Genomic DNA, 24,642 nt, shown 5'->3' on the forward strand with positions numbered 1-24,642 from the left:
TCTCTGCCCTTGGTGTATTGTGATGGTGACTGTTGTGATGTAGAAAACCTCTGGTCTCCTAGGAACCCCTGAGGCCCAACCTCCCATGGGCTGCCTTGTCTCCTAGCCAAGGGTGAAACCAGATGTGCAGTGGGCTGACCCCTGTACCCCCACCCTGAGAGTCATGCCAGCGTGGGTGGTGGGGCATTCTCTGGGATGGATGACCTGGATCCCATAGCCATCTGTGTTCTGTTTGAGGAATGGGATCCTCAAACAGAGAGCAGCCAAGATGATCAGGCAGGTGTGTGCTTGGGACAGACTGCAGCCGGGTCTGGGACTCAACTGCCACTCACTGGGGGCCCAGGAATTGGGCAACTTACATGGCTTTGCTGGGTGGCCCAGCTGGGGCAGTTGGGCAGAGGAGGATTTGTGAGATTGTAACTCTTTGGAGGCGAAATATGATTTTTCTGCTTTCTCATCACCTCTTCCACCTTTCTAGAAACTGTTCCTTCCCTAATGTTTTCATTTCTCTCAGTAGTTTAGCTCTTGGGATTTCCAAAGCAGGGGAGGAGGGCTTAGGCCCCTGAAACAGCTGATGTTCTACCCTGCCCTCCCCAACCAGAAGACCCCAGGGGACTCCTCTCCCTTAATGAAACTTTGGCTTCCTCAGTTTGCAGATTTCCAGGGGAGCCCCCCAACGTGTCAAGCATGGCCTCTGAAGACATTGCCAAGTTGGCAGAGACGCTAGCCAAAACCCAGGTGGCGGGGGGACAGCTGAGTTTCAAGGGCAAGAGTCTCAAACTCAACACTGCAGAAGATGGTGAGTTCTTGTGCGGGCTGGCCTAAGGGAGGAAAAGGAGTATGCAAATGAGCACTTTTACTGGTTGTCAGGCTCATTTAGTTATATAATCACATAACATGTCCCTGCAGCTCTGTGAGGTAGCGTTGGGCCCATCTGACTGTGAGGCTCAAAGGTTATTTGCCCTGAGCACACACAGGCTTCCTTGCTGGTCTTCATGTTTGCAGTGGGCATTCTTGCCGTGACTATTCTGGCTGACAGGTGGGAAGGATCCCTTTATCTCTTGGAGGGACCACAGTTAGTGGCAGTTCCATGATATATTCGCTGGACTTCTTCAGATCCACCCCCACCATCCCTCGCTGGTCTGGGAATACCTATCACCTTCCCCAGAGCTGAGGCCCTTATGGAGCTACATTAAAACCACAATCCAGACCCTCTCAGGAGGTCTGGTCCATGCAGTTTAATGCCCCCTGGAGAGGCTGGATGTTCCTGTCTGTGTCCAGGCGCCAAGACTGGAAACAAGTAGGAATCAGAATGCAGACCGTTTCTCTCTCTCCCTGGCCAAGGCATGGCTGGCACCAACCAACCCTGAATCCCCTGGTGTCTAGAAGTGAAGGCACCTATGTCTATATTTTATAGGCCTCTCGATGTCCCAGCCCAGCCAGGGAAACTGGTCTGGACTTGCCTGGTTGTCACGTTGTACAGCCAGGTTTGCTCCCCTCTGCTGGTCAGAGATTGCTCTAGTCCTTGGGTTGCTGGCAGTGTGGTGATGTACGTTCTTAACATCTCTACAGGGCCTTAAAATTTACTGAATTCCTCCTTGTGCTTTTATACTTTTGATCCTTGCATCATCCCTGAGAGAGGAAGGTAGAAATGTTGCCATTTTATAAAATAAGGAAAAAGGACTTGTGAGACTTAACCCAAGGTCATGCACCTGGTAAATAGGCAGCAGAGCCAGGGTTTTCACAGAGGTCCAGCTGCATCCCTGTTCCTGTGCTTCTCAGTAGACATTCAGCTTGGTGGCAGTGACCATGAATTTGCTATTAAATGCTATTCATTGAACACTGTGTCAGGCAGAGTCTTAAGTGCCATACAATAGTATCTCAATTTGTCCTCCAAAAGCCCTTGAGGTAGTTTCATTCCCATTTGCAGATTGGAACATTGAGGCTCAGGGAATTGATAGGACTTACCTAAGAGCACAGGCTGTAAGTAATGCAGCTGGTCTTAGAAACTCAAGTTTTGTCTGGCCCTAAAATCCGTGCAGATAACCACTTCACCAGCCCAGGCTGTACATGTGGCCTCCCATTTATAAGGTCACGGGGATGCCCTGCTTATAGCCCCAGCCTCTGAGGAGCTCCTAACCTGGAATGGGAATGAGGTACCCAAATAACTAATAGGAGGTAGACACTGAAAAACATGACCGGAAGGCAGGGAAAAGGGATCGCTTTTTAGCTTAGGAGGGCCCAGAAAGTCTCTGGATGAGGTAGTGTTTGAACTGTCCTTGAAGGAAGATTTGAAGGGGAAAGGGCACAGCAGGCAGGGAACCACATGAAGTAGACACAGGAGCTGAGACCCACAAGGTAGGCTTGGAAGAAAAGTCAGAATCCCATTGGGAGCCCAGGACAGAGGGCCCTTGAATGCTGTGCTGAGGCCACAACGGCCTCATCATGGGCCCAGAAAGGGACTCCATCTTGGCTGGGAGTGCGCCAGCGCAGTTGGGGGTAGGCAAGAGCCAGTGCGAGGACATGAAGCTGGTGATTAGAACAAGGCCCTTTTCCTCCCCAGGAAGTCATTTAAGGACAAAGAAAGGCCATTCTGCTTTACATGGCAGAGTGATAAACACCTGGAACTTGTTACTTTGTGAGGTGGCAGAGGCTAAAAAGAGAAATCCCTGCCACTCAGCCTCATGACAGTTGGTTAAACTCCATTTGGATTGAAAACCAAGTGAGAGGAAACTCATTGAGACCCCCACCCTCTGTTGTCCCCACTCTTCCCATTTTGGTGCATTTCCTTCCAGGGTTGGTCAGTGCTTGAGACTCTGCCCAGGGCTGAACTTGTGGAAAGCACAGTATCTGTGTGTTTCTGTACTTAGATCACTTATACAACATAAGTTGTCTTCCCTTGGAGGCCCAGACATCTCTTGTCACATTGACTTTTTTTTCTTCCCTTCTTCCGCCCAGTCCCCTTCCCACTCCGGTTTCAAGCCGTTGTTTCTAAGTCTAGTTGTGTAGGACACAGCTCCCTGGCTGAGGCAGTCAGTCATCGGTTGGCCGCTCACAGCACCTCTCGCCGACTGCTGGCCACTCACGCTGGCTGCTGGCCACTCACACTGGTCACCAGCTGCTTCCTGGTAGCACATGGCAGCCCACCGCGGCACACAGCAGCCCGTGGCAGCCCAGGACAGCTCACGCCGACCTCCAGCAGCTCACGGCAGCCCAGCTCCAGGGAGAGCCATTGTTTACAATCTTAGCTGTAGAAGGTGCAACTTACTGGCCCATGTGAGAATCGAACCAGCAACCTCGGAGCACGCCGCTCCAACTACCTGAGCCACTGGGCCAGCCCTCACATTGCTTTTCAGGAGTACATAAACATGCCCTTGAGTAGTTCTCCTCTTTCCTTGTTGACCTTGCCAGTCCCTGGATGTTAAAGGGGGCTTTCTTTTGGAGCAGGTCTTCTAAAAGACTGAAAGGTCATTCCAGCCATTGCCCTGGGTGCCAGCTCCAGAGTAATCACCCAGGAGAGTAGGGGAGGGATTAAGGGACTTCTCTGCTTGGGGGCTGCATGAAGTCCATGGTTGTGCGCAGAAGCAAGGGTCTGGAGGGGAGCACATAGGTTCAGTTTTGGAAAACCAGTCTGAAGCCCAGCGCTGCCATTTCCCCCTGAACTCCTGGGCAGAGTTGCTTTATTCCTTGAAACCTCAGCCTTCACTTCTAGAAAATGGGAGGCTCATACCTGTCCAGCCTTTCGTCTCTTGAAATGAGAAATGGAAAATGAATGCTGATCACCACTTTCTAGCTGTGGTGACCTTGGTAGGCATTTACTTACCTTTCCTGTGTCTCAATGTCCTCAATTGTAAAACAGATGTAGCAGTAACCACCTTATTAGATGTGGTGAGGGATGTATGAGTTCATGTGTGTAAAATGTGTGTTAAATGCTTGGTAGTGAGGGAGGCAGATGTGGTAGTGAGGGAGGCAGATCCAGTCCCTTTGTTCATGGAGCTCATGACCTAGTGAGGAAGACAGTATTGACAAAGTCACCGTATAGTGATGAAGTCATCATTTAGACAGTGGTAAAGTGAGAGATCGGGGCCGTACCGCCCGCAGAGACTTGACCTGGCTGGGAGGTTAGCAAGGGCTTCTGAGGAAGTACTGCTGAGGGTGGAGGGGAGAGGGAGGCAGGCAGGCGTGTGGCAGAGGCCCCCAGGTCGGACAACTCAGGGAGCCCCTTATAGGCTGTAAGTTACCGTCTTCCTCTAGACCCTCTGTAGACGTTGTAAACCCAGAAGGTCAAGTTCAAACTTTTATCTCCCATATATATTTCTATTTTTTCTTACCACGTCACCCCACCCCACTCCATCTTGTGCCAGCCAGGCTAGATTTTGTTCTGTTTCAAGTAACTGGTGTGTTTTGTTCAGATGATAAAGTTAATACATGCTCATTATAGAATACAGAGACACTGAAAGAAGGGAAAAAAACCAGGCTATACCTTCATTATCACACAGTTCAGGGATATAACTACTGTTAATTTTGGTACATTTTCTAGACTCTTTGCCTTTCCTAAAAGTATCTGAGTTCCGTTTTTTTTTTTTTTTTGGGTAATAATTGATTTTATTACAGATACTTTTTTTTTAAACTTTTATTGGGGAATATTGGGGAACAGTGTGGTTTCTCCAGGGCCCATCAGCTCCAAGTCGTTGTCCTTCAATCTAGTTGTGGAGGGCGCAGCCCAGCTCCTAGTCCAGTCACCGTTTTCAATCTTATTGCAGGGGCGCAGCCCACCATCCCATGCGGGGATTGAACCGGCAACCTTGTTGTTCAGAGCACAGTGCTTCTGACCAACTGAGCCATCCGGCCGCCCTATTACAAATTCTTTTTAAAGCTGCTTTATTACCTGATATATTGAGAACATTTTTACTGCAGGTGATGGGAAACACAGAAGCATCCGTAATCCCATCACCTAGAGATGCTTTAATATTTGTTTTCTATCCTTCTGGACTTTGTTTTTGTGTGTGTGTGTGTGTGTGGTGTGTGTGTGTGTGTGTATGATAGAGAGGGACAGAGAGAGAGCGAGAGAGAGAATAAATACAACATTCTAAAAGTGTTATCAGGCCAAATACCATTGGAAAACCTCGTTTTTCACTTACCACTATAACACAAATATTTTCTAAGTCAAACACCCGTGTCACCATTCATGACATTCGTGTAACTGTATTGAACCTAGTGAATTACCCTATCCACCTACCCTCTGTTGATGGGCATTTAGGTTGTTCGGAATTTTTCATCATAATAAAACAGTACAGTAATGAACACCCCAAACATGAACAGCTGAAACACTTGGAAGCCCTTCGTGCCGTGGTACCTGCTGGCCCCCTGACTTGGGGGCCATTCCCCTGCTTCGCCTGGTGCGCTCCGGTCCTGGGAAGCTCCACTCCACGCACATTCCTCACGGGTGCCCCAAGCACCTTCTTTACACTAAGCAACCGGTCACTCTTTCCCGGGCCCCAGACCTTTTGTACATGCCTTGTTTGAACACTCATTATAGAGAAATTGCCCTTGTCGCTGTGCCCCTGCTGCACGGTGAGCCTGTCTGCGTCTCCTTGGTAAGGCAGGGCCTGGCACATCACGGCTGGAGTTGTGAGTGACAGGGTAGTGGTCAGGCTCTCTCCTGCCTCATTGCTCGTGACTCCAAAAGTCTGAAGTTCTATTCTTTGGTCCTGAGCAGCCAAGGATGTGATTAAGGAGATTGAAGACTTTGACGCTTAGAGGCTCTGCGCCTGGAGGGCAACACGGTGGGCGTGGAAGCGGCCAGGGGTCAATCGCCAAGGCTTTGGAGAAGAAATCGGAGTTTGAAGGGTGAGATCTGCAGGATGAGCAGGCCCCGACTGGGTTGGGGACAAGCTTTCCGCTCCCACGGCCAGCACCCGAGCTGTGTCCAGGACCTCCTGGGCCCCGGCCTGGTTGGCTGTCACCAGGAAGAGCTCCTGGCCTCTGGCCACCGCAGAGCACTCTGCTGGCCAGGGCCCGTCTCTCTGCGTGATGAGTCCATTCGGCTCCTGAGTAACAGACACTGAGATTGCTGTTACATAGGAATGTAAGGTTTGTGGGGGCAGCACACGTGAAAGGCAAAGGGGCAAAGAACAGAAACCGGACAGGGAGAGCCTTCAGCTTGCTTTGCAGATCTGGTACCTGTGAAGGAGGGGAGGGCACAGAATCAGGCTTCGAGAACCTCCCTGTGGGCACAAACCCTCAGCCCCCGCCAGCACGGAGCTCCAGACGCAAAGATTGCCTAATAGAGGAGTCAGACGCCTGGCGGACTGGGTAGGTGCTGCAGCCCGAGGCGGCGCCAGCTGACCACACTCCACACAGCTGAGTGGCCGGTTCTTTCCTATAGGTTAGCTCCAAGTGGCGCCCCTCCTAGTGTGTCCAAAGTTGGGTTTCCACTGAACACCAGTACTTTAAGGTGCTCTTTGAAAAAAAGGGGGGTGGTCAAGAAGATGTCACTGCAAGCTCCCTTCCCAGGAACCCCAGTGTAATTAAAGCCTCTGAAGAGAGTCATGAGGGAAGAGCCTTGCTTTCAGACTGGAAAACGGCTCTCAATTTGTTGTAAGGCTAGGCTTGTGCTAGGCTTCTTCACACCTGTCATTTAATCCTCACAGCAACCCAGTAATAAAGGACTCTCCGTTTTGTATGTCAGTGGAAGTACGGGCCTCAGAGGGGCTGAGCAAATAGCCCAGGATCCACTGCTGCTAAGTGGCTGGGCCACGCCACACACTTCCGAGTCCAGTGCTCGTTCCATGGCACAGCTGTTTTCAGAAGGGTACTGGGCTGGGGGTCACGAGCGGAAACAGAGCTTTTGCCCGGTCAGGGCCTGACTGCGATCTTCCTGAGGAAACAAACATCAAAGGAAAGTCGCCTTTGATGTTTGTTTCCTCAGGAAGATCGCAGTCAGGTAACAGCCCAGGCTGTGACTGTTTCTGCTCGCCTGCCGCGGGCTGGCCTTTCTTTGAGCGGAAGCTGGGACGTTTTCCGACATACGAGTCCGGTCCTGCCCGGTGACTGCACAGGACAGATGTGGCTGGGCCTGGAGGCTGCAGGAGCTGAGCTTTGGCACCCGGGGACCTGGGTTCCAGCTCCAGCATCACCAACTTATTTGCCTTACGTGGCCTTGCACTAAACTCAAACTGAGTCTGGCTCCTCCATGAAGCTTTTCTTCCCGGAGAGTTTGCCATGATGGCCAAATGCAGGCTCCTATCATGAGAGGGCTCGGCCAGGGGGAGTGCCATGTGCATCTTGTCACCCTGTGCAGACCCTCTGCTCTGGGTCACCCCACCCCAGCATCTTAGTCTTGCTTCTGAGCAGGAGGGAGCCCAGGGTTGGGGCAGGGGCACGTGGGAGCTGCCCTTGACGCTCGTCGTGCTCTGGGCATGGTACTGATTTGGGATGAGGTATTATCTGCCCTGTTTGAGCCATGTGCACTGTTAGGTCGTGACAGATGAGGAAAAGTGTGGGCCCCCCGACCCCCATCACACATCCCAGTGGGTCGGGATTGGAGCCCAGATACCAGCCCGGCCTCCTCACTGTCTGTTGCCCACTCGGAGGTCGTGAGGCCTAAAAAGTCTATTTCAAAGATCGGATACCAGGGGTCAGAGACAGAGAGTGGCGGGTCTGGGGTCAGTTTACGTCGGGTTCAGAACCCATGCCTTATCCTTGGGGGCTCCCTGCTGACCTTCAGCCCATCAGAGTTGGATTTCGGAAGCTTTGAGGAGAGTGCCAGTTGTGAGGTGTTTCTGGCGCTCAGGCGGTGGCCCTGTCTTGGCCTGCGTGCCAGTGTAACTCATGGAAGCAGACCTGTACAGAGCGTCTCCTGAGACCCAGGTGTGTGAGTGATTTTGCTTACCTTCTACAAAACCAGCTTCCCTAGAACTTGAGGTTGGATTTAGTTTATCCATGTTAAGGACTGGATTATTCAGGGGAAAGGTGCCTCCCCTTCTCCCCTCATTTCCAGGTTTGGCCCAGAAAAGGTAGGAGGTGCCAGAGTTATTTTGGACACAGCAACCAACTTGGAGGGTAGGGGGGTGTGCATGGAGACTGCCAGTGCTGGCCAGTGTGTTACATGACCCAGTCATGTGGCCACCATCTTCGTGACATTTACCTAATACTTCCTTCACTTTGAAGTAATTGAAAAACAAACATGACCTCTTCTATAAATGGAAAGTGTTATCCCTTACCATTGCCACCTAAAGGCCTTGAGCCTGAGGCCTGCTCCACCTTTGTTTGACAAACAAGAAGTAGGGGGTTGGGTAAGACCCGCCAGCCTCAAAGTCAGGTCACCCAGAAGAGGTCAGGAGGGTTAAAAAGAAGCTCGAAAAAAGAGTAACTTCCTCACTGCTGGATCCCATATTTTTTACTTTTCTCTTCCTCTACCACCCAAAATCATGTCACATATCGCTGTAGCCCACACCGAATGGGAAACTGGCATTGGAAAGGAGGACTTAGCCATCTTGGTCCTGGACCTGCCACTGCCTTGCCATGGGCCTGGGGCCTTTAACCCCGTTTCCCTCCCAGGAAACCAGAGGGCTGGACAGATGAGGTGTTTCCCTGACACTTCAGCCTGAGCCCCAAGGCCCTTGAGGGTCTTCAGGTCCCACCAGATTTGGCCAGAGCTGCTCCAGCTTTTCACTGACAAAGCCCAATTAAGAAGTCTTGTAGTGCTTGGCGTCCAAGTTCATGAGATGAGGTGCTGCCCACAGGCCACCTCTGAGGGTCTCAGCTAACTCTTCTTCCTTCCAAGCGATGCCACTGGAGTGACATGTTCACGGGGAGGCTGCGGTCCGAGATCCCGCCGGCCCTGGTAAGTGAACGAGGCCACTGCTCCCAGACACAGAACCCCCTGGGGCAGTTCCCAGGTCTTTTTCTCACACCTCCTTTCTGGACACTAAGATACGTCCTGTGGGTGACTGAGATGCTGAAACGGAAGCCAGGCAAGCACAGCATCTGCCCTGTGTGCTGACGGGCAGGTGGGAGTGCAGGTGATACCAGGGAGCCAGGGGGTGAACAGGACTTGAGGGCCCTGAGAGACTGGGAGGTCTATTGACAGGAAGGACAGCAGAGACCAGGGATTCCTGGGGTTCGTTCTTGAGCTGCTTGGTTTCACTCTCATTGGAGATGTCGCTCCCTACAGTTACCTGTTTCGTCCTGGCATTTCCCTCCCCTGCACCTTGAGCTTCTGCTGCCTCATGACCTCAGTCAGCACACACAGTGCTGCTTCATGCTTATGTCTCTCTGCTCATGTTTCTACTGCTGCCTGGAATCTCCTCATATTTGATTGGCTGATTCTCATCTGGACTGAGCTCCAATGTCTCCTCCTACAAGAAGCCTTCCCTGAACTCCCCACATGTACCAAGCCCCATGCCCCAACAGAATTAGGAGGCCTCTACAGGGTTTCCAGTCCTGGGTATATAATGTGACAGCTCTATGCTGAAGTGATCTGTGTCTGCCAGTTCCCCACTAGCTGAGTGCCCCCAGAGGGGAGTGGACCTGGCACAGAAGCAGCACTTGGTAGAAGTCTGTGACACTGATGTGAGCTCCCTCTATGCCCAGATCTCACTAGGGGAGGGACTCATCGCAGCTGGGGCCCAGCTGGTGGAACTGGACCTAAGTGACAATGCATTTGGGCCTGACGGCGTGCGAGGCTTCGAGGCCCTGCTGAAGAGCTCTGCCTGCTTCACTTTACACGAACTCAAGCTCAACAACTGTGGCATGGGCATCGGTGGAGGCAAGGTGGGTCGGCGGCCTCCCTCATGGCCCCATTGTCTCTCAGCCTTCCTCCCTGCTCAGTCCCCTGCTATAATACACTTGCCTCTGAAGTTTGTACTCTCAGCCACCCACCATCTCGGATGGTTGGCCTGTTGTTTCTCTTCAAAGGAGAAGAGCCTCAAAGGAGAAGAGCCTATGGCCAGTGGTGAGAGGAGATGGCGTCCTTGAGGGTGGGGTTGCTAAGCAACTGTCCCTGTTCATGTGTTGCCTTGGCAACACAGAAGCAGTATTGCATACGTGCTCTGATATGCTGGTTCTGCAAAACACAGGGCTTTGGGTGTCCCTAGACCTGCTGTGCCCTTGGAACAGCTGGCAGAACCACACAAGGCCTGGCGTGTGCACATGGGGAGGGTGCCCAGAGGAGATGACCCAGCTCACCTTTGTTCCTGACAGTCCGTCAGGCGGGTCAGTGTAGAAAAGCTCCACTTTCCTTCCCAGACCCTGCACTGAGGGAGGCAACCGTTTATTCTCTTGCTCCATTCTGGCTCCTTTAGGCCCAGATTCTGGAAATGATGAGTGTCAGTCTGCATTTCTGTCTGCCTTCCCCTCTCATGTTCTGATCAAAAGGAGAGAAGGGCTGGGACACAGGAATGACAGCGATTGGGACATCTTCTCTTTGAAGATGAATTATATGTGTTATCTTAATTCTCCCACCTCCACTGACAGGTGGGTGATGCTGTCCCCAGTTTTTCAGATAACTAGGCTTGGACTTGCATATCTTGAGTCGATGGCCCCAGATGATGTAACTCGTGTGGCATGGATGTGGGATTTGAACCTGCATCCACACGGCCCGTCAGCGCAGCAGGAGGAGCCTGTGTGATGCTGGCAGAGGCCCAGGCTGAGGAGCCAGAGTGGCCTCCCCTGCAGAGGGTGCCTGGCACCTCCTGCCCCATGGGAGGGAGAGCATGGGTACGTTCCCAAGCCCATCTCAGCTAGCCCGCCCCCTACCCCCCAGTCTAATTGGGTAATACGCTGTGTGAGTGTGTGAGGACATGAAAAGGTCTGCATCAGCACAAAAAGGTCCAGCCCAACCTAGAGTGTGATGTGCTGGGAGAGCCAGAGCCGCCCTTGTAAGGTGCTGCAGTCTTCTATGCATCACCTCACCTCTGCCGGGCAGCAGTCCTGGGCACGGAAGCTTAGAAGCCACCTCCAGGCACCACCCCAAGGACAGGGCGAACTGGGTTTTAGGTTTTTGCCCACAGCAGCTGAGACCCTGCTTTGGACATCAGCGTGTATCAGATGGGTATGGTGGGGCCATAGTCTCCTTGGTCAGCTCTCCTTAGGTATTGGCGTGCATGGAAGAGATGCTGGAAGATTTGGGTTCTGGTCCAGAGTAGCCACCTACTGAGCCACCATGGGAAAGTTTCTGTTCCTCCCGGACCCTGAGTTGCTTCAGCTGGAAAATGGGACTCATGAGAGAGGGCTTGTGACAGGCTGATTGTGAAGCCGCTTCCCCAGACCTGGCGTGAACTTGGCCGCTCAGTGTTGGTCTCTCCCTTCTCGCGGGGCCTCAATCACCCATCTCTAACATGAGGCCAAACCCCCAGGATGGTAGGACACACACATGAAGCAATGGAAGTAAAAGCCCTTTGGAAACTGGAAGGTGCTGGGCACACGTGAGGGATGACCATTGTGCTTTTGAGCAGTTCTTTGTCCCTGTGTCCACCACCAGTGGGTGGCGTGGGATGCTGAAGACCAGTTTAGCAGCATGGCTGCCCTGCTGGGAAAAAGGGCATCCTGCCTAGGCCTGGGCCCCTTGCTTCTTTCCCCACAGATCCTGGCGGCAGCTCTGACTGAATGTCACCGAAAATCCAGTGCCCAAGGCAAGCCACTGGCCTTGAAAGTCTTCGTGGCTGGCAGAAACCGTCTGGAGAACGACGGAGCCACTGCCTTGGCAGAAGCTTTTGGAGTGAGTGGTTTCTGCCCATCCTGCCCATTACACCAACCGTCCTGGGTGTGCATTCCAGCTCTGGAACGTAGCTGAGCGACGTTAGGCCAGCCGGTTCCCCTCTCTGAGCCTGCTGGCCCATTCTGCAGGGAGGCAGATGCCTATCGTGCATGTCTGGCAAGTCGCATGGTTAGGAGGCTGCCCTAGGCAGTGAGTGATGTCTGCCAGCTCAGAAACAGTTGTGGCGGTGCCTAAATAGTGCTGGTCAGGTTTGTCTGCCCTCTAGTGGGCAGGGGCACAGACTTACCCTTGATACAGAGAGGTGGGCAGGAGCAGTGGCTCAGGTGCTGAAGTGCTCTCGGGTGTCCTTATCCCCTACTCTCCCTTCCACCTCCCTACCCCCCCGCCCCCGCCACTGCTGGTGAGTCCCTGGTGTTGAGGCTCTGTGAGAGGACCACACCTGCCCCCAGGGGGCTGGGAACTTTGGGGTCTGTCCCCTGTAATGCAGGGACTCAGCTCCTGCTCCCTGCACAAGAATGCAGGATATGGTGAGGCCAAAAAAGGAACAACAACGGAGCCATAGATAGAGGAGTCATATCACTATATTCTCACTGGCAGCCGGTCGAGACACAGGAAGTAGGATCAACCGATTCGCAACCCGCCATCTGCACTTGCTAGTCACAATCCGCTGCCCGTTTCTCTGCCAATCAACCAACCCCCTTGCCAGCGTAGCCACGGCAGTTATATTAGTGGCCAATGGCTAACTAGTTTACAGCTGACAGCCAACTACTACCCGAGCCACCACCTTTCCACGTGAGGTCAAGAGCCTGGAAACTGCTCTCCTGGCTCTATCCCCACACCCCCTCCTTTTAATTTAAACGTTTTCTTTGCAAACAATATTCCAGCAGCATTAATGGTATTTGGGCCAGAGCAGCGGCCCCCACAGTCCTGCCACGTACGGCGCCCACCTGCTGATGCTCATCTCCTCAAGCAGAGTGGTGAGCCCGGGAGCAGGGCCTATGGCTCACCGGACCCCCTGATTGCGGGGCAGCTCCTGCCTCCTCCTCTGGAGTGGGAGGAGCCTAGTTCCCATCCCCGTAAACATCGTGATGTTAAAGATCACGCCTTCTCTGTGCCCCTTCCCGCAGCCACTGTCCTCAGTGCACTAGGAATGGGGATACGTTGTGGTTGTCATCAGGTGTCCCCTGGAGCTCTTAGGACGGGGTTCATAACCCAGGGTCCATGGGATCCCAATAGTCTGGAGAGAATTCAGGGAGCCTTTGAACATGGGTGGGGACGTTGCGTGACTATTTTCACTAAGATAGCTAAAAGATAATACCGTGTTTTCTGGAAAATAAGACCTAGCCGGACAATGCGTCTATGCGTCTTTTGGAGCAAAAATTAATATAAGATCTGGTCTTATATTAGTCCAGATTCTGGAAAGGCTGAGTGCCAGTCTGCATTTCTGTCTCCCTTCCCCTCTCATGTTCTGATCAAAAGGAGAGAAGGGCTGGGACACAGACATGACAAGGATCAGATCATCTTCTCTTTGAAGATGTATTATATACAACTGGGTTGCATATTTATATTATATAAGGCTGGGTATAATATAATGTAATATATAATACCAGGTCTTATTTCACTATAAGACCGGATCTTATATATCATATATGATCTGATCTTATATTAATTTTTGCTCCAAAAGACGGCATTAGAGCTTATTGTCCAGCTAGGTCTTATTTTCGGGGAAACACGGTATTACCTTCAGCTGTAAATACAGACTTCAGAAATCTCTGATTTTGTTACTAATAGAAATCACAGATGTTTTGTGTTAAACTACAAATACAGAAGGTGCCAAAAAAACGTATACACATTTTAAGAAAGGAAAACTATTAAAATTGTAACATTCAATGTATAACCGATAACAAAAGATCAATACAAGTCACGTTTGACTTCTGCAGTTATAAGAGGTGCTCAAAGTGGTTCCCATCAGTGTCCAGACACTTCTGATTATGGTGAACTACTGCTTGAGCAACGTTGTCCAAAGTGTCCACTTGTAGACATTTTTGTGGCACCCTGGCAATATGGAAATCTTTGTTTCTCATCCATCAAGGATGACAGTAATGGTAGACTTGCCTCTAGGTCTTTCTTGCCCCTAGGTCTTGTTTTTTAGTGCCTTTATAAGCACATTATGTTACTACAGCACACATTTGGGGGTTTTCTAAATACTTTGATAACTGTCTTCCAATCAGATTGATTTCCTTTGTTATCCCATATAATTTAGCTTAAAATTTAGAAACATTATTCTGAGGGAGCCCAGGGGCTTTGCCAGGTGGCCTGAAGCATCCATAGCACAGAAAATGTTAAGAAGCCCTGACTGGTAATATGCCTCAGTTGGCCTTCCTGTGTTTATTTGTTTTTGTTTTTTTCTGTACTTGAAATCTATGTTAAGTTACTTTTAAATTCTCGTGAATCTTGTGCTCTTTTTTTTCAATTACAGTTGACATTCAGTATTATTTTATAGTAGTTTCAGGTGTACAGCATAGCAGTTAGACATTTATATAATTTATGCAGTGATCCCCCTGATTAGTCTAGTACCCACCTGACACCATACATAGGTATTACAATATTATTGACTGTATTCTCTACGCTGTAATGCCTCTGTTTATTTGTGAGCCCCCATGCTTTGCTGGGCACCCAGGGACAACAGAAGGTCCTAGTTAGGTGCAGAATTATGCTAGGTCTGTGCCCAGTTTCCAGGTAGCCATGAAAGATGGGATGTGGGCCTCTCCTGGAGAGCGCAGGGGCTGATGGGGTCCAGACAAGAAAGTGACTTTGATATTCCAGGATGATGAGCACCATGACAGAGGAAGGACAGGGTGCTCTGGGAGCACAAAAGAAGAGCAGTGGATTGTGCTGGGGGTGGGGTGGGGGCGGAATCCAGGAAGCCTTCCTGGGAGAGGAGGCTTCCAAAGTGAGAGCTGTAAAATGCATAGTAGTCAGCCTACCAAGAAAATACCAACAAATGAGAAGATGGAGTATTCTAGGCAGAGAGAAAGAAGTGTCAAAAGGTCGGGATAAAAGTGGCTTGGTGGGTTATGGAAGTCCCCCTCCTCACCCCCAAAAAAGGCCATGGTGTGTGGGTTGCCAGTCGTATTGTATAAATAGGGCAGGAGGACCCCAAGAAAGAAAGGCCAACTGGAGCTTCACTGTGCAGAGAAGAGCCATGGCTGACTCTTCTCTGCTGACGGGCCAGAGTCCAGGGTCCCCACCGCACAGAGGACACAAGACTAAAAAACCTGTGTTCATAGCTGTGTGTCCTTGGGCAAGTCACTTAGCCTCTCTGATCCCTAGTGTTCTCTGTCCTGTGGAGATCCTAGTCCCAGGTAGGTCTCCCTCATGAGGTTGTGGAGAGGCTCAGATGCAGCCATGCCCAAAAGCGCGCTTTAAGGTCTGATCTGTGCCCAGAACGTTCATGAATAAGCCCCTGCCTGTGCTTGCAGCAGCCCCTCCCTGTGTCTGTGTGTAGTGCGGGCCCTCCTGCCTGCTGGATGGCACTGGCGCTCAGGTGCCCCCCTCTTCCTCTCCCCGCTGCTCTTCACAGATAATCGGGACTCTGGAGGAGGTCCACATGCCACAGAATGGGATCAATCACCCCCGGCGTCACTGCCCTGGCCCAGGCTTTCGCCATCAACCCCCTGCTGCGGGTCATCAACCTGAACGACAACACCTTCACCGAGAAGGGTGCCGTGGCCATGGCCAAGGTGAGGCGGGTGCAGCAGGACCAGGTCAGGCCCTGGCACGTAGGGTCTGGCTGCTGTCTTTGCCAGGAACCCATCAGCCAGTGGCTGCTTTGCCCCCTTCCCGGCTTCCTGGTAAGTACCTGTGGGTCCAGCTGTGTAAACATGCCCAGAGCAGGGCATGTCACGAGCTAGCCTGCACCCTTCTTGGGCAGCTGAGTATCCGTAAGGCCACTTCAGCCTGTTTTCTTCATTGATTCTGTTTATTGAGCCCCTGTCTGTCCAGCCCTGTGCCAGTCACAGGCCACTCAGAGTTGAGTCAAAGACTCCGCCTTCAGAAAGCCCCTGGTTCAAGGAAGGGAGGGAGTGGCTAATTGGTGACAGTGCAGGGTTGCGAACACAGTGGCTGGCTGGCTGTTGGGGCCTCTGCATGGGAGGGCTCTCTGGTCCCCATCAACCTGGTAGGGCTCCATGTCCCCCAAAAGGCTAGCCCTGCTGCTGCGCGGTGGTAGCAGACGTGTGTGCAAGTGTTGGGGAGCACACAGGAAGTTCACATCCACAAGGGGGAGGCTTCCTGGAAGAGGTCACATTGTGGCCAAGTTGTACACGACAAATGGACTTTCTCCGGACAAAGAGGGTGGGAGGAGGGGTATTTTAGGCAGAGGTGTCAGCAGCAGAGGGAAGGCCCAGAGATGAGCGGGATCCTTGCTTAATTGGTCCTAGTTTTGACGTGACCAGGGTTCAAGGTATGTTTGAGGGCTGGCAGAGATGAAGAGAGGCGGGCAGGACCATGTGGCCTTGCTGAGTCCTTGAGACTTTCTCCTGTAAGTAATCAGGAGCCATGGAGGATTTGAAGCAGGGGTGTGACATAGTCAGCTTGGTGCTTCCGGAAAAGGGTTCTGGCTGTAATGTGGGAATAGGGAGGAGAAGGGTTTAGGCAACCGGGAGCTGATGAGAAGAGCTGAGGAGGCCAGACTGGATACAGAAGAGGACGGTGTGGTGACCGACGGGCTGTGACGTGGGCTCCCGAAGGGCCAGGTGCGGTCTGACCCTCACCCTGGCCCTCACTTCCTCCCTGCAGACCCTGAAGACCTTACGGCAAGCGGAGGTGATCAACTTTGGGGACTGCCTGGTGCGCTCCAGGGGTGCCATTGCCATTGCAGACGCCGTCCACGGGGGCTTGCCAAGCTGAAGGTGCCCTCTGGGGTCGAGGCTTCCCCCACACTGCGGGGGGGGGGGGGCGTAGAGGGGGCGGTGGCAGAAGGTCTGATCTTCAAAGGCATGTGGGCCTGAGTCCCTCACACCCTCCCTCTTTGGTGATGTGCCAGTCTCTTCACCTCTCGGAAACGCAGTTTATTCATTTTTAAAATGCGACGAGGGGAGTACCTGGTACGTTGTTGGGTGAATAACGTTGTTTGTATTGTTGGTGACATTTTGCTCAGCTGGAGGGCAGAGCCTGTCTTCCCTTCCCTTGGGGAAATGGAGGCTTCCGAGTGGGCTCTGGTCTCCCGGCCCACGTCTCTGCCTGCCTCTACCCCTTCCTCCTGTTTGTAGGAGCTGAACTTGTCGTTCTGTGAAATCAAGAGAGATGCCGCTCTGGCTGTGGCCGAGGCTGTGGCAGAGAAGGCCGAGCTGGAGAAACTGGACCTCAATGGTAAGAGGGGCGGTGGCCTCGGCTCGGGCCTGCTGGACGGGCCGCAGCGCCCATCCTGACCCTCCGTTCCCTCCCCTGTGAACAGGCAACGCCCTGGGAGAAGAAGGCTGTGAGCAGCTCCAGGAGATGCTGGACGGCTTCAACATGGCCAGGGTGCTGGCGTCCCTCAGGTAGTGCTCGGGGCATTAGGCTCATGTGTTCCTGTTAATACTTCTGTTCATTCAAAAAAGGGTGTTTGCGCTCCTGTTATGTGCCAGGCACTGTGCTCAGTAGGCATCAGGGGTATGAGAATAAGGCGGCGAAGGCTGCTGACCTGTGGGGCTTCATTCTAGTGGGCAGGGGCCCAGAATAATCAACTTTCCATACATCCAGCAAAGGGACACAGAAGCCCCTGGAGAGCGGTGAGTCGGGGAGCTCTGCAGGGACGATGTTTGAGCCCATGCTGACGGGTAAGGCAGGCAGCAGTGAGGCCAGGGTAGCGATGGATGGGCTCAGACTTGTTCTTACAATCCGTCTGAGAGACGGACTCTAGAAAGGAAGGGACCGAGGCAGACGGTAGGGGTGTCTGGGTCTGCACAGCCCACCGGGGGCGGGGTGGGGCGGCAGCAGGCTGCCCCCTCCCATAGCACCTGTCTCCCTCTGCCCCTTTGATCTCCAGGTTGGCTTCATTCACTGTGACATCCTCATTTGTGTCCCCTCAGAGCTAGAGCCTGTGCTGCTGCTAGGAACTGGGGACACAGAGATGGGCTCAAGAGGCTCAGGGTCCAGGGGAAACGTACCCGCCTTTCTTGGGGGGTGGGGGGCTGGGCAGGGAAATTCCTACCTCTCCCATCCCCCCAACTGTAGCTTCCTATGGTCAGCAAGACATGGGTGGCACCGTCCTGGGCGCTCAGCCTGGGCAGGATTCCTGCCAGACCCTGGGCCCCTGTGACAGTTCCTTTTCTCTGTATCCCCAGATACAGAGGGGGCTCTTTTGGGGCAGGGATGAGATCTGATTCTCTTCATGGGCTTCCCTGGGTGCTGAGAAATGAGTGACAAGCCCCCTGGTGACCCTGGGAGAAGCTGCTCCCCCTGCTCAGCTGGAGTCTGGGTTCACAGAGCCAGGCCTCGAGCTGGCGTGGGCCACTAGGCAGGGAGGCTGTGCTTTAGCCAACTCCGCTCTGCAGTGATGACGAAGGTGACGACGACGAGGATGAGGATGAGGACGAGGAGGATGGGGAAGAGGAAGAGGATGAGGAGGAAGACGAGGAGGAAGAGGAGGACGAGGAGGAAGACGAGGAGGAAGAGCCACAGCAGCGAGGGCAAGGAGAGGAGTCACCCACACTCTCGAGGAAGATTCTGGACCCTAACAGTGGGGTGAGTGCCTTGGTGTTTGCCAGGATCACAGCCTGGTCTCCTGAACGTGACTTCTTCACAGGGTGTTAAGGGAGAGGCCACTTAAGCCCAGTGTCCACAAACTGTTTTTGATCTCAAGCTCCTACGTATGAGTGAAAAAGAATCATCCAATGTAGCTATTTTATCTGTATTTGCATTGACTTCAGTGTGGATGTGTTTACTTACAGGTACTATTGCTGCATCATGTGTATTATAAAACACACAGAATTATTTATAAAAGAATAGAATAAAAAAACTTAAATTGAAATTCTTTTTCCCATCCATCAGTGGATTATCATGGTGACCTGTAGGGACAGCCCCTATTCCATAAACTGGCTGAGACCATGACCCGGCTTGGGCCCTTGGTGTCCCTTGCCTGGCCAGGATGCTGGTGGAGTCAGGGCTGCCATGTTCCTAATTCATTCATCCTGTTCCCTCGTAAGTTCCCCAATGAAGCTTTTGGAGAACTTTGGGTTGGACAAGGACCCCCCACTACTCATGTTGAATTTGGCTGCTTTTCCAGTTTTCTGGAAACATTTCAACAAATGGCTGGGTGCTTCTGTTTGTAGTTTTTCTCTGGGCAGCTGTGGTGCTCACTGCCCTTGCGTACTCGCGCTAGACTCCACTTCCTGGTGGGGCCACTGGGTTCCCCAGCGCATCTGGAGTCATTGCTGGGGCATCGCCTGTCATGGTGAGGACCCACTTGGTCTCACCAGGCTCTTGGAGTCCCAGGAGGTGGCTTGCCCCCACCACAGAGGTTCGTGCACTAGGAGTCAGCCAGGGCCAGTGTCTGGGGGTCCCCCACCCATTGGGGAACTGTGCACAAGTGGGAGGAAGAATTCTAGACCCTGAGCCATGACTGGCCAGAGTAAGGCACAAGTTCTGGGTGAGGGGTCTAGGTTCAGACCTTCACAGTGCCACCTGTGCCATCTGTCCCACAGGAGCCAGCTCCCGTGCTGTCCTCGCCATCTCCCGCAGACATCTCCACATTTCTGGCTTTCCCTTCTCCGGAGAAACTGCTACGCCTCGGGCCTAAGAGTGCCGTGCTCATAGCCCAACAGGTAACAGCACTTCTGGCTGCAAACCTGTCCTTGCCCCAGCTTGTGGAGCTGCCAAACAAAGGGACAAGCAGAGCCCAGGGGACTGGAGGGGGGAGGCTGTCAATGGAGCGGGGGCTGCCAGGTATTCTTCTTAAATACATAGACGTGTACATGAGTGTGCCAGTGCACACACGCTTGGGCTGCAGCAAGGGCAGGTGCACCGCACCTCAGACGACTGGAATTAGGGAGCGTTTTCTCTTCAGTGCACACACCCCGGCTTCCCTCTACACGTTGTGTAGGACCAGCTGCTTCTAGAGCAACTGTCCTGCCCTTGGCGCCTGTGGCGGTCACATGCGTATTGCAGAGAGGTTGCCCTCATTCGGCTTTCTCCCTTCCTTCCTTCCTTCCTCCCTCCCTCCCTCCCTCATTCCCTCCCTCCTTCCCTCCCTCCTTCCCTCCCTCCCTCCTTTCCTTCTTTCCGTTTTGATTATCAACTACCTCCTGTCTGCCGGGCACTGGTCTGAGTACTTGGACATGGTTTTAGTGAATGCTCTTGGCATCCTGAAATGGAGAGCCTGTTAGTCTTACTGTACAGATGAGAAAACTGAAGTTCAAAGAGGGTGAGTGATACATGAAAATAAAATGGGCCCACTCGCAGAGCTGGCTTGACGTTTTGGCTGATTTCCTTTTTATGTTTTATCTGTGCTTTTTTTTCGGGATAAATGAGATTAAATTGGCCCACCTTTTCATTTACCACCATTCATCATTTTCCTGTGTCAGTAAAACTCTTCTCCTGCCCTTGATCCCAATGAATGATGGAACACTTAGCCCAGTTTCTGGACATTTACCGTGTTTCTCCGAAAATAAGACCTAGCCGGACAATCAGCTCTAATGGGTCTTTTGGAGCAAAAATTAATATAAGACCCGGTGTTATTTTACTATAATATAAGACTGGGTCTTATGTAATATAATATAATATAATATAATATAATATATAATTATAATACAATATAATATACTGGGTCTTATATTAATTTTTGCTCCAAAAGATGCATTCCAGCTGATTGTCCGGCTAGGTCTTATTTTCGGGGAAACAGGATATCTTGTGTCCATCTTCTCTGTTGTCGGTGACGTAAACTTTGTTGCATGGGAATATTTGTGCACATTCTGGATTATTTCCTCAGGCTGGGTTACAGGAAGGGGACCACTGAGTCACAGGCTAGCGATTGATTTTTCGCTCACGCATAGGCCAGGCTCTGAGGACACCGTGTAGATGAGGCAGGACCTGTCCTTGCACGTCAGAGACCCCTATCTTGCCAGGGCCTCCTCGAGCCAGCAGCAGAGCCCACGCACGTGTCCACTGTGCCACAGCCCAGGGCTCTGGCCCCTGGTGACCAGCCATTATCTCCTATGTTCTCAGACTGACACATCTGATCCAGAGAAGGTGGTCTATGCCTTCCTGAAGGTGTCCTCTGTGTTCAAGGACGAAGCCACAGTGAGCACGGCAGTTCAAGATGCCGTAGGTAACGTGGGGAGGAGGGAGGTTGGGTGGCTCCTGCCTCTTCACTGCTCCAGGGCTCAGGTGACATTTCTGGTTATTGGGACCCCTCTGTTCCAGCGCTAACATATGAACTGTTCTGCGGCCCCTCCCACCTGTTCCTCTGTTGGATTCTTGCATAGAGCAGGCTGGGTGCTCTCCTCTCTGTATTTTGCATGTGGGGAAGCTGAGGCCTTTCCGAAATCCATCCAGCTGTATACAGTTGGAACTCAGGCCAGGGGGCACCCACTGCAGGCAGACCAGCTGGTCACAGCCCCAGGGCCCTTGTAGAGGCAGTCCTCTCCGGCAGGGCTGATGAGAGCTGAGCCTCTGAACACTGGTCCCCTGCACCTGGCGGTCCCCTTCATGGAGGACGCTGCTTTCCCCATATCTTTCTTAAGACTTCCTGAGGTCCCTGGCCCACCTCCCCCAAAGCGTGTCATGACTTTGCCCCTCATCACCTCATTCTCTCAGTTACCTCCGTTATAGCACCTTTCACCTTCTACCTTGTGAGCGTATGTCTGAGCCTCCGAGGGTCGGTTAGGTTCGGCTAGGCAGAGAGGAGAGGAAGGGCCTGCAGGTGAGGGGCACAGCCCATGGAAAAAGGTAGAAAGGACTGCAAACACTTGGGGTGCTGTCTCCTGGATTGGTGCGCTGTGGGTGACATTGAGGCAGGAGGGTCAGTGGGAAGCGAGGATGGGTAGGCAGGTGAGGGCCAGGTGGGAATCTCCAGGTGTACTCCGTGAGATCCCAACCCCGTGGGCATTTGTGGGAACAAGTTACCTGGACTGTTTCTCAGAATAACCTCGCACAGAAGCGAGTGGCCCTGGCTTCTCTGCAGATCCTCAGCCACTCCTCTTTCCTCACCTCCACAAAATCTCTGAAACCTCCGCCAGGGCTGATCTGCCTCACTCAGTCTCCGCCCCAGCTGTGCAAGGTCCCTGAGCCCATTTTACTTGAGAGGCCAGGAGAGGGAAGGACCACGGTGTCACAGCCAGTAGGTTGAGCCCTTCCCCTCGTGTTAGTTGTCCCCTTAGACGAGTGTGTCCACGACCCACCTCCTGTGTTCACCTCCTGATTAGGGCAGGAGGCAGGACCCAGCCTTGGGCGGTGGGGGCGCTGCATGCCCTTTGACCCATGGCCAGCCCTTTGCCGCAAGAAGCACCTGCCGCATGCTGCTTCTGCCTTGCAGATGCTTTGATGAAGAAGGCCTTCAGCTCAGCCTCCTTCAACCCCAACGCCTTCCTCACCAGACTTCTCATCCACATGGGTCTGCTCAAGGTTCGGCTGGAAGGAGTGGGGGACCTAGGAGTGTGGGGGTGGGGTGCACCAGTGGTGGGGGGTGTTCTGGCCACGCCCCCCTGTCCCATCCCACAAGTCCTGCTGGGGCCTGTCACCCACTCTGTTCTGGGCCTGGCTCCTTGACCTTGCCCACAGGGCTCTCTAAGCGGGGGCTGGATGGTGGAGACCTAGGGCCTCCCGGGGTCCCCGAAGCTCACCTTCCTCTGTCTGCGTTCCCCTTGCAGAGTGAAGACAAGGTCAAGGCCATTGCCAACCTGTACGGCCCCTTGATGGCCCTGAACCACATGGTGCAGCAGGACTACTTCCCCAAGGCCCTTGTGCCCCTGCTGCTGGCATTCGTGACCAAGTGAGTGTGCCCGTCAGCTCATGTGGCCAGGGCCCACGCACATAGGCCTTCGCTGGCAGGTCCCTTGGGCTTGTGGGAGACCCCCAGGCCTCCCAGGCTCTTGGCATCCGTGTTCGGGTTCCCATTACCCTTTAGAGGCCTCCTTCCCCATGCCCCCCTGAGGACACAAGGCTCAGGGACAGTGCCTTTCCCTGTGAGGGACAGAGGACATGGAGTGGCCCCAATTTTCCAGATGAGGAAACCTGGTCAGTAAAGGAATTCGTCCACGTTGCACTGCTGATCAAGGGCCTGTGCTTGGCAACGTCCCTGGGAGTGGTTCTGGGGGCCAAAGAGGCCGGTCACGCTGGCTTTCCCTGGGGATGCCGGTACCCAGAGACCTGGAAACCCTGGCCTCATCCTGGAGGATCCTGGGGTGTGGTGGGGCCTGCAGGCCCCGGAGCCCACCAGGGATGCGTGGGGACGCTTGTCCCCGTCCTCGCTGAGGCCTGTATAGCCCCAGCTGACCTCAGGCGACCCGCGGCCTCTGTCTCCCCATGCGCCCAACCAAAAGGTGGGGCAAGGTTGTTTCCAAGGGCTCTGACCAGCCAGCCACACTTCAAGGGAATCGAGCACCTTGGGAGAAAGTGGGAGGGGGACAAAGGAGAGAGGAAGCTGCCCTGCCGCCCCCCCCCCCCCATCCTTCATGTGCATTTCCCTTGAAAAGTCATTGTGAGAATTAGCAACATGGAGTCTGGCACATTTCTAGCCTCGGAAATGGCCCCCACCCCCTCTGCTGCAGCCTGAGCTCCCCAGGTCCCAAAGGTGCCCACCCACCCACTGACCCTCTCCCCACAGGCCCAACGGCGCCCTGGAATCCTGCTCCTTCGCCCGCCACAACCTGCTGCAGACACTGTACAAGGTCTAAACCTAGACCCTTGGCCTGGACCAGTAACGTGGGCAGGGCCTCAGATGAAGAACTCTGGCCAGAGGCAGGGAGGGTCTTTGTCGCGTGTGTCGTCAGTCCTCCGAGTATGTGTGTCGGTGTCGTGTGTGTGCTGGTGTGTACATCTTGTCGGGGTTTGGGATTTTAACGTCTCCCTGTCGGGCTGGTCCTAGTCCCACTGGAGGGGTGCTGGCCCCAGGCCAAAGGGCTGCGAGCTGGGAGCTGCTCTGCCATTAAACTCACCGCTCTGAGGGCCTCTGCTGATCTGTGCCTCGGGCTGGAGGTCCTGGTGGCTCTGCCCACCCCCCTGCCCTCCTTCCCCTCTTGGGCTGCACTGAGGCCTGGGGACTTGCTGCCGTGAGCTGTCCCCTCCGTCTGTTATGGCTTGGCTGCGTTTCTCGCCCTGCCTGGGGCTGCCCACTTGGCGGCTGCATCTGCTTCCTGTCACCAAGCCCTGGTCCTGCAGCCACCACAGTCCCCCACCATCCATCCCTGCTGTGCTGACCTGTTGGCGTGAGAAGCAGAGACTGCCATGGGAGGGGGGTAAGGGGTGGTCGGCAGAGGGCAAGACCCTGGTGCCTGTGCTATGTGGACATGATGAGAAGCCAGTGGGCAGACACCAGAGGGTCCTGAAACAGGCGTTGCCTGGATGGTGCTGGCTCTGGACCCAGGGTGGCCCTCCCCTAGCTGCTGAGGTGTCTGTGACTGGCCTGGAGGCCGAGCAGCAGGGGTACCTGGACAGGTCCTAACCTGTTCTCTGGCCTGGGGGCAGGGGCAGGGCCCACTGCTGCCTGAGCTGCATCTCTGGCGCTCATGAAGGACCTGGGGCGGGGACACGGCAGGGGCTGGGCTGAGATGTCCTGGGCCCTCCCTCCCTGAGCAGCTGGCTCTATGACGCCCTGTGCTTTTCCCTTCGTGCTCTTTGTGTCCGGGCTGTGCCCGGGGCTTCACAAATAAAGTCATGTGTGGCAACAGTGCAGCCTGAGGAACCTGTCACCTAAAGGGGCCCCTCTCAGGGACATTCTC

The 24,642-nt window shown here is 53.5% G+C and overlaps 1 protein-coding gene across 1 annotated transcript; it reads left to right on the forward strand.

The window, feature by feature from the left end:
- Positions 1-660: 660 nt before the first annotated feature.
- On the forward strand, positions 661-24,590 carry RANGAP1 (Ran GTPase activating protein 1). The gene is made up of 15 exons (XM_033117439.1): positions 661-799; positions 5,720-5,844; positions 8,785-8,848; positions 9,598-9,777; positions 11,588-11,722; positions 15,306-15,465; positions 16,523-16,635; positions 16,996-17,095; positions 17,181-17,265; positions 18,262-18,451; positions 19,411-19,530; positions 20,930-21,032; positions 22,239-22,327; positions 22,573-22,694; positions 23,529-24,590. Exons 3-15 carry the CDS (start codon positions 8,807-8,809, stop codon positions 23,596-23,598), a joined length of 1,509 nt encoding a protein of 502 aa, XP_032973330.1. The 5' UTR covers positions 661-799; positions 5,720-5,844; positions 8,785-8,806; the 3' UTR covers positions 23,599-24,590.
- Positions 24,591-24,642: the final 52 nt, after the last annotated feature.

Source organism: Rhinolophus ferrumequinum, chromosome 10 (genome assembly GCF_004115265.2).
Source record: "Rhinolophus ferrumequinum isolate MPI-CBG mRhiFer1 chromosome 10, mRhiFer1_v1.p, whole genome shotgun sequence".
Lineage (NCBI taxonomy): Eukaryota > Metazoa > Chordata > Mammalia > Chiroptera > Rhinolophidae > Rhinolophus > Rhinolophus ferrumequinum.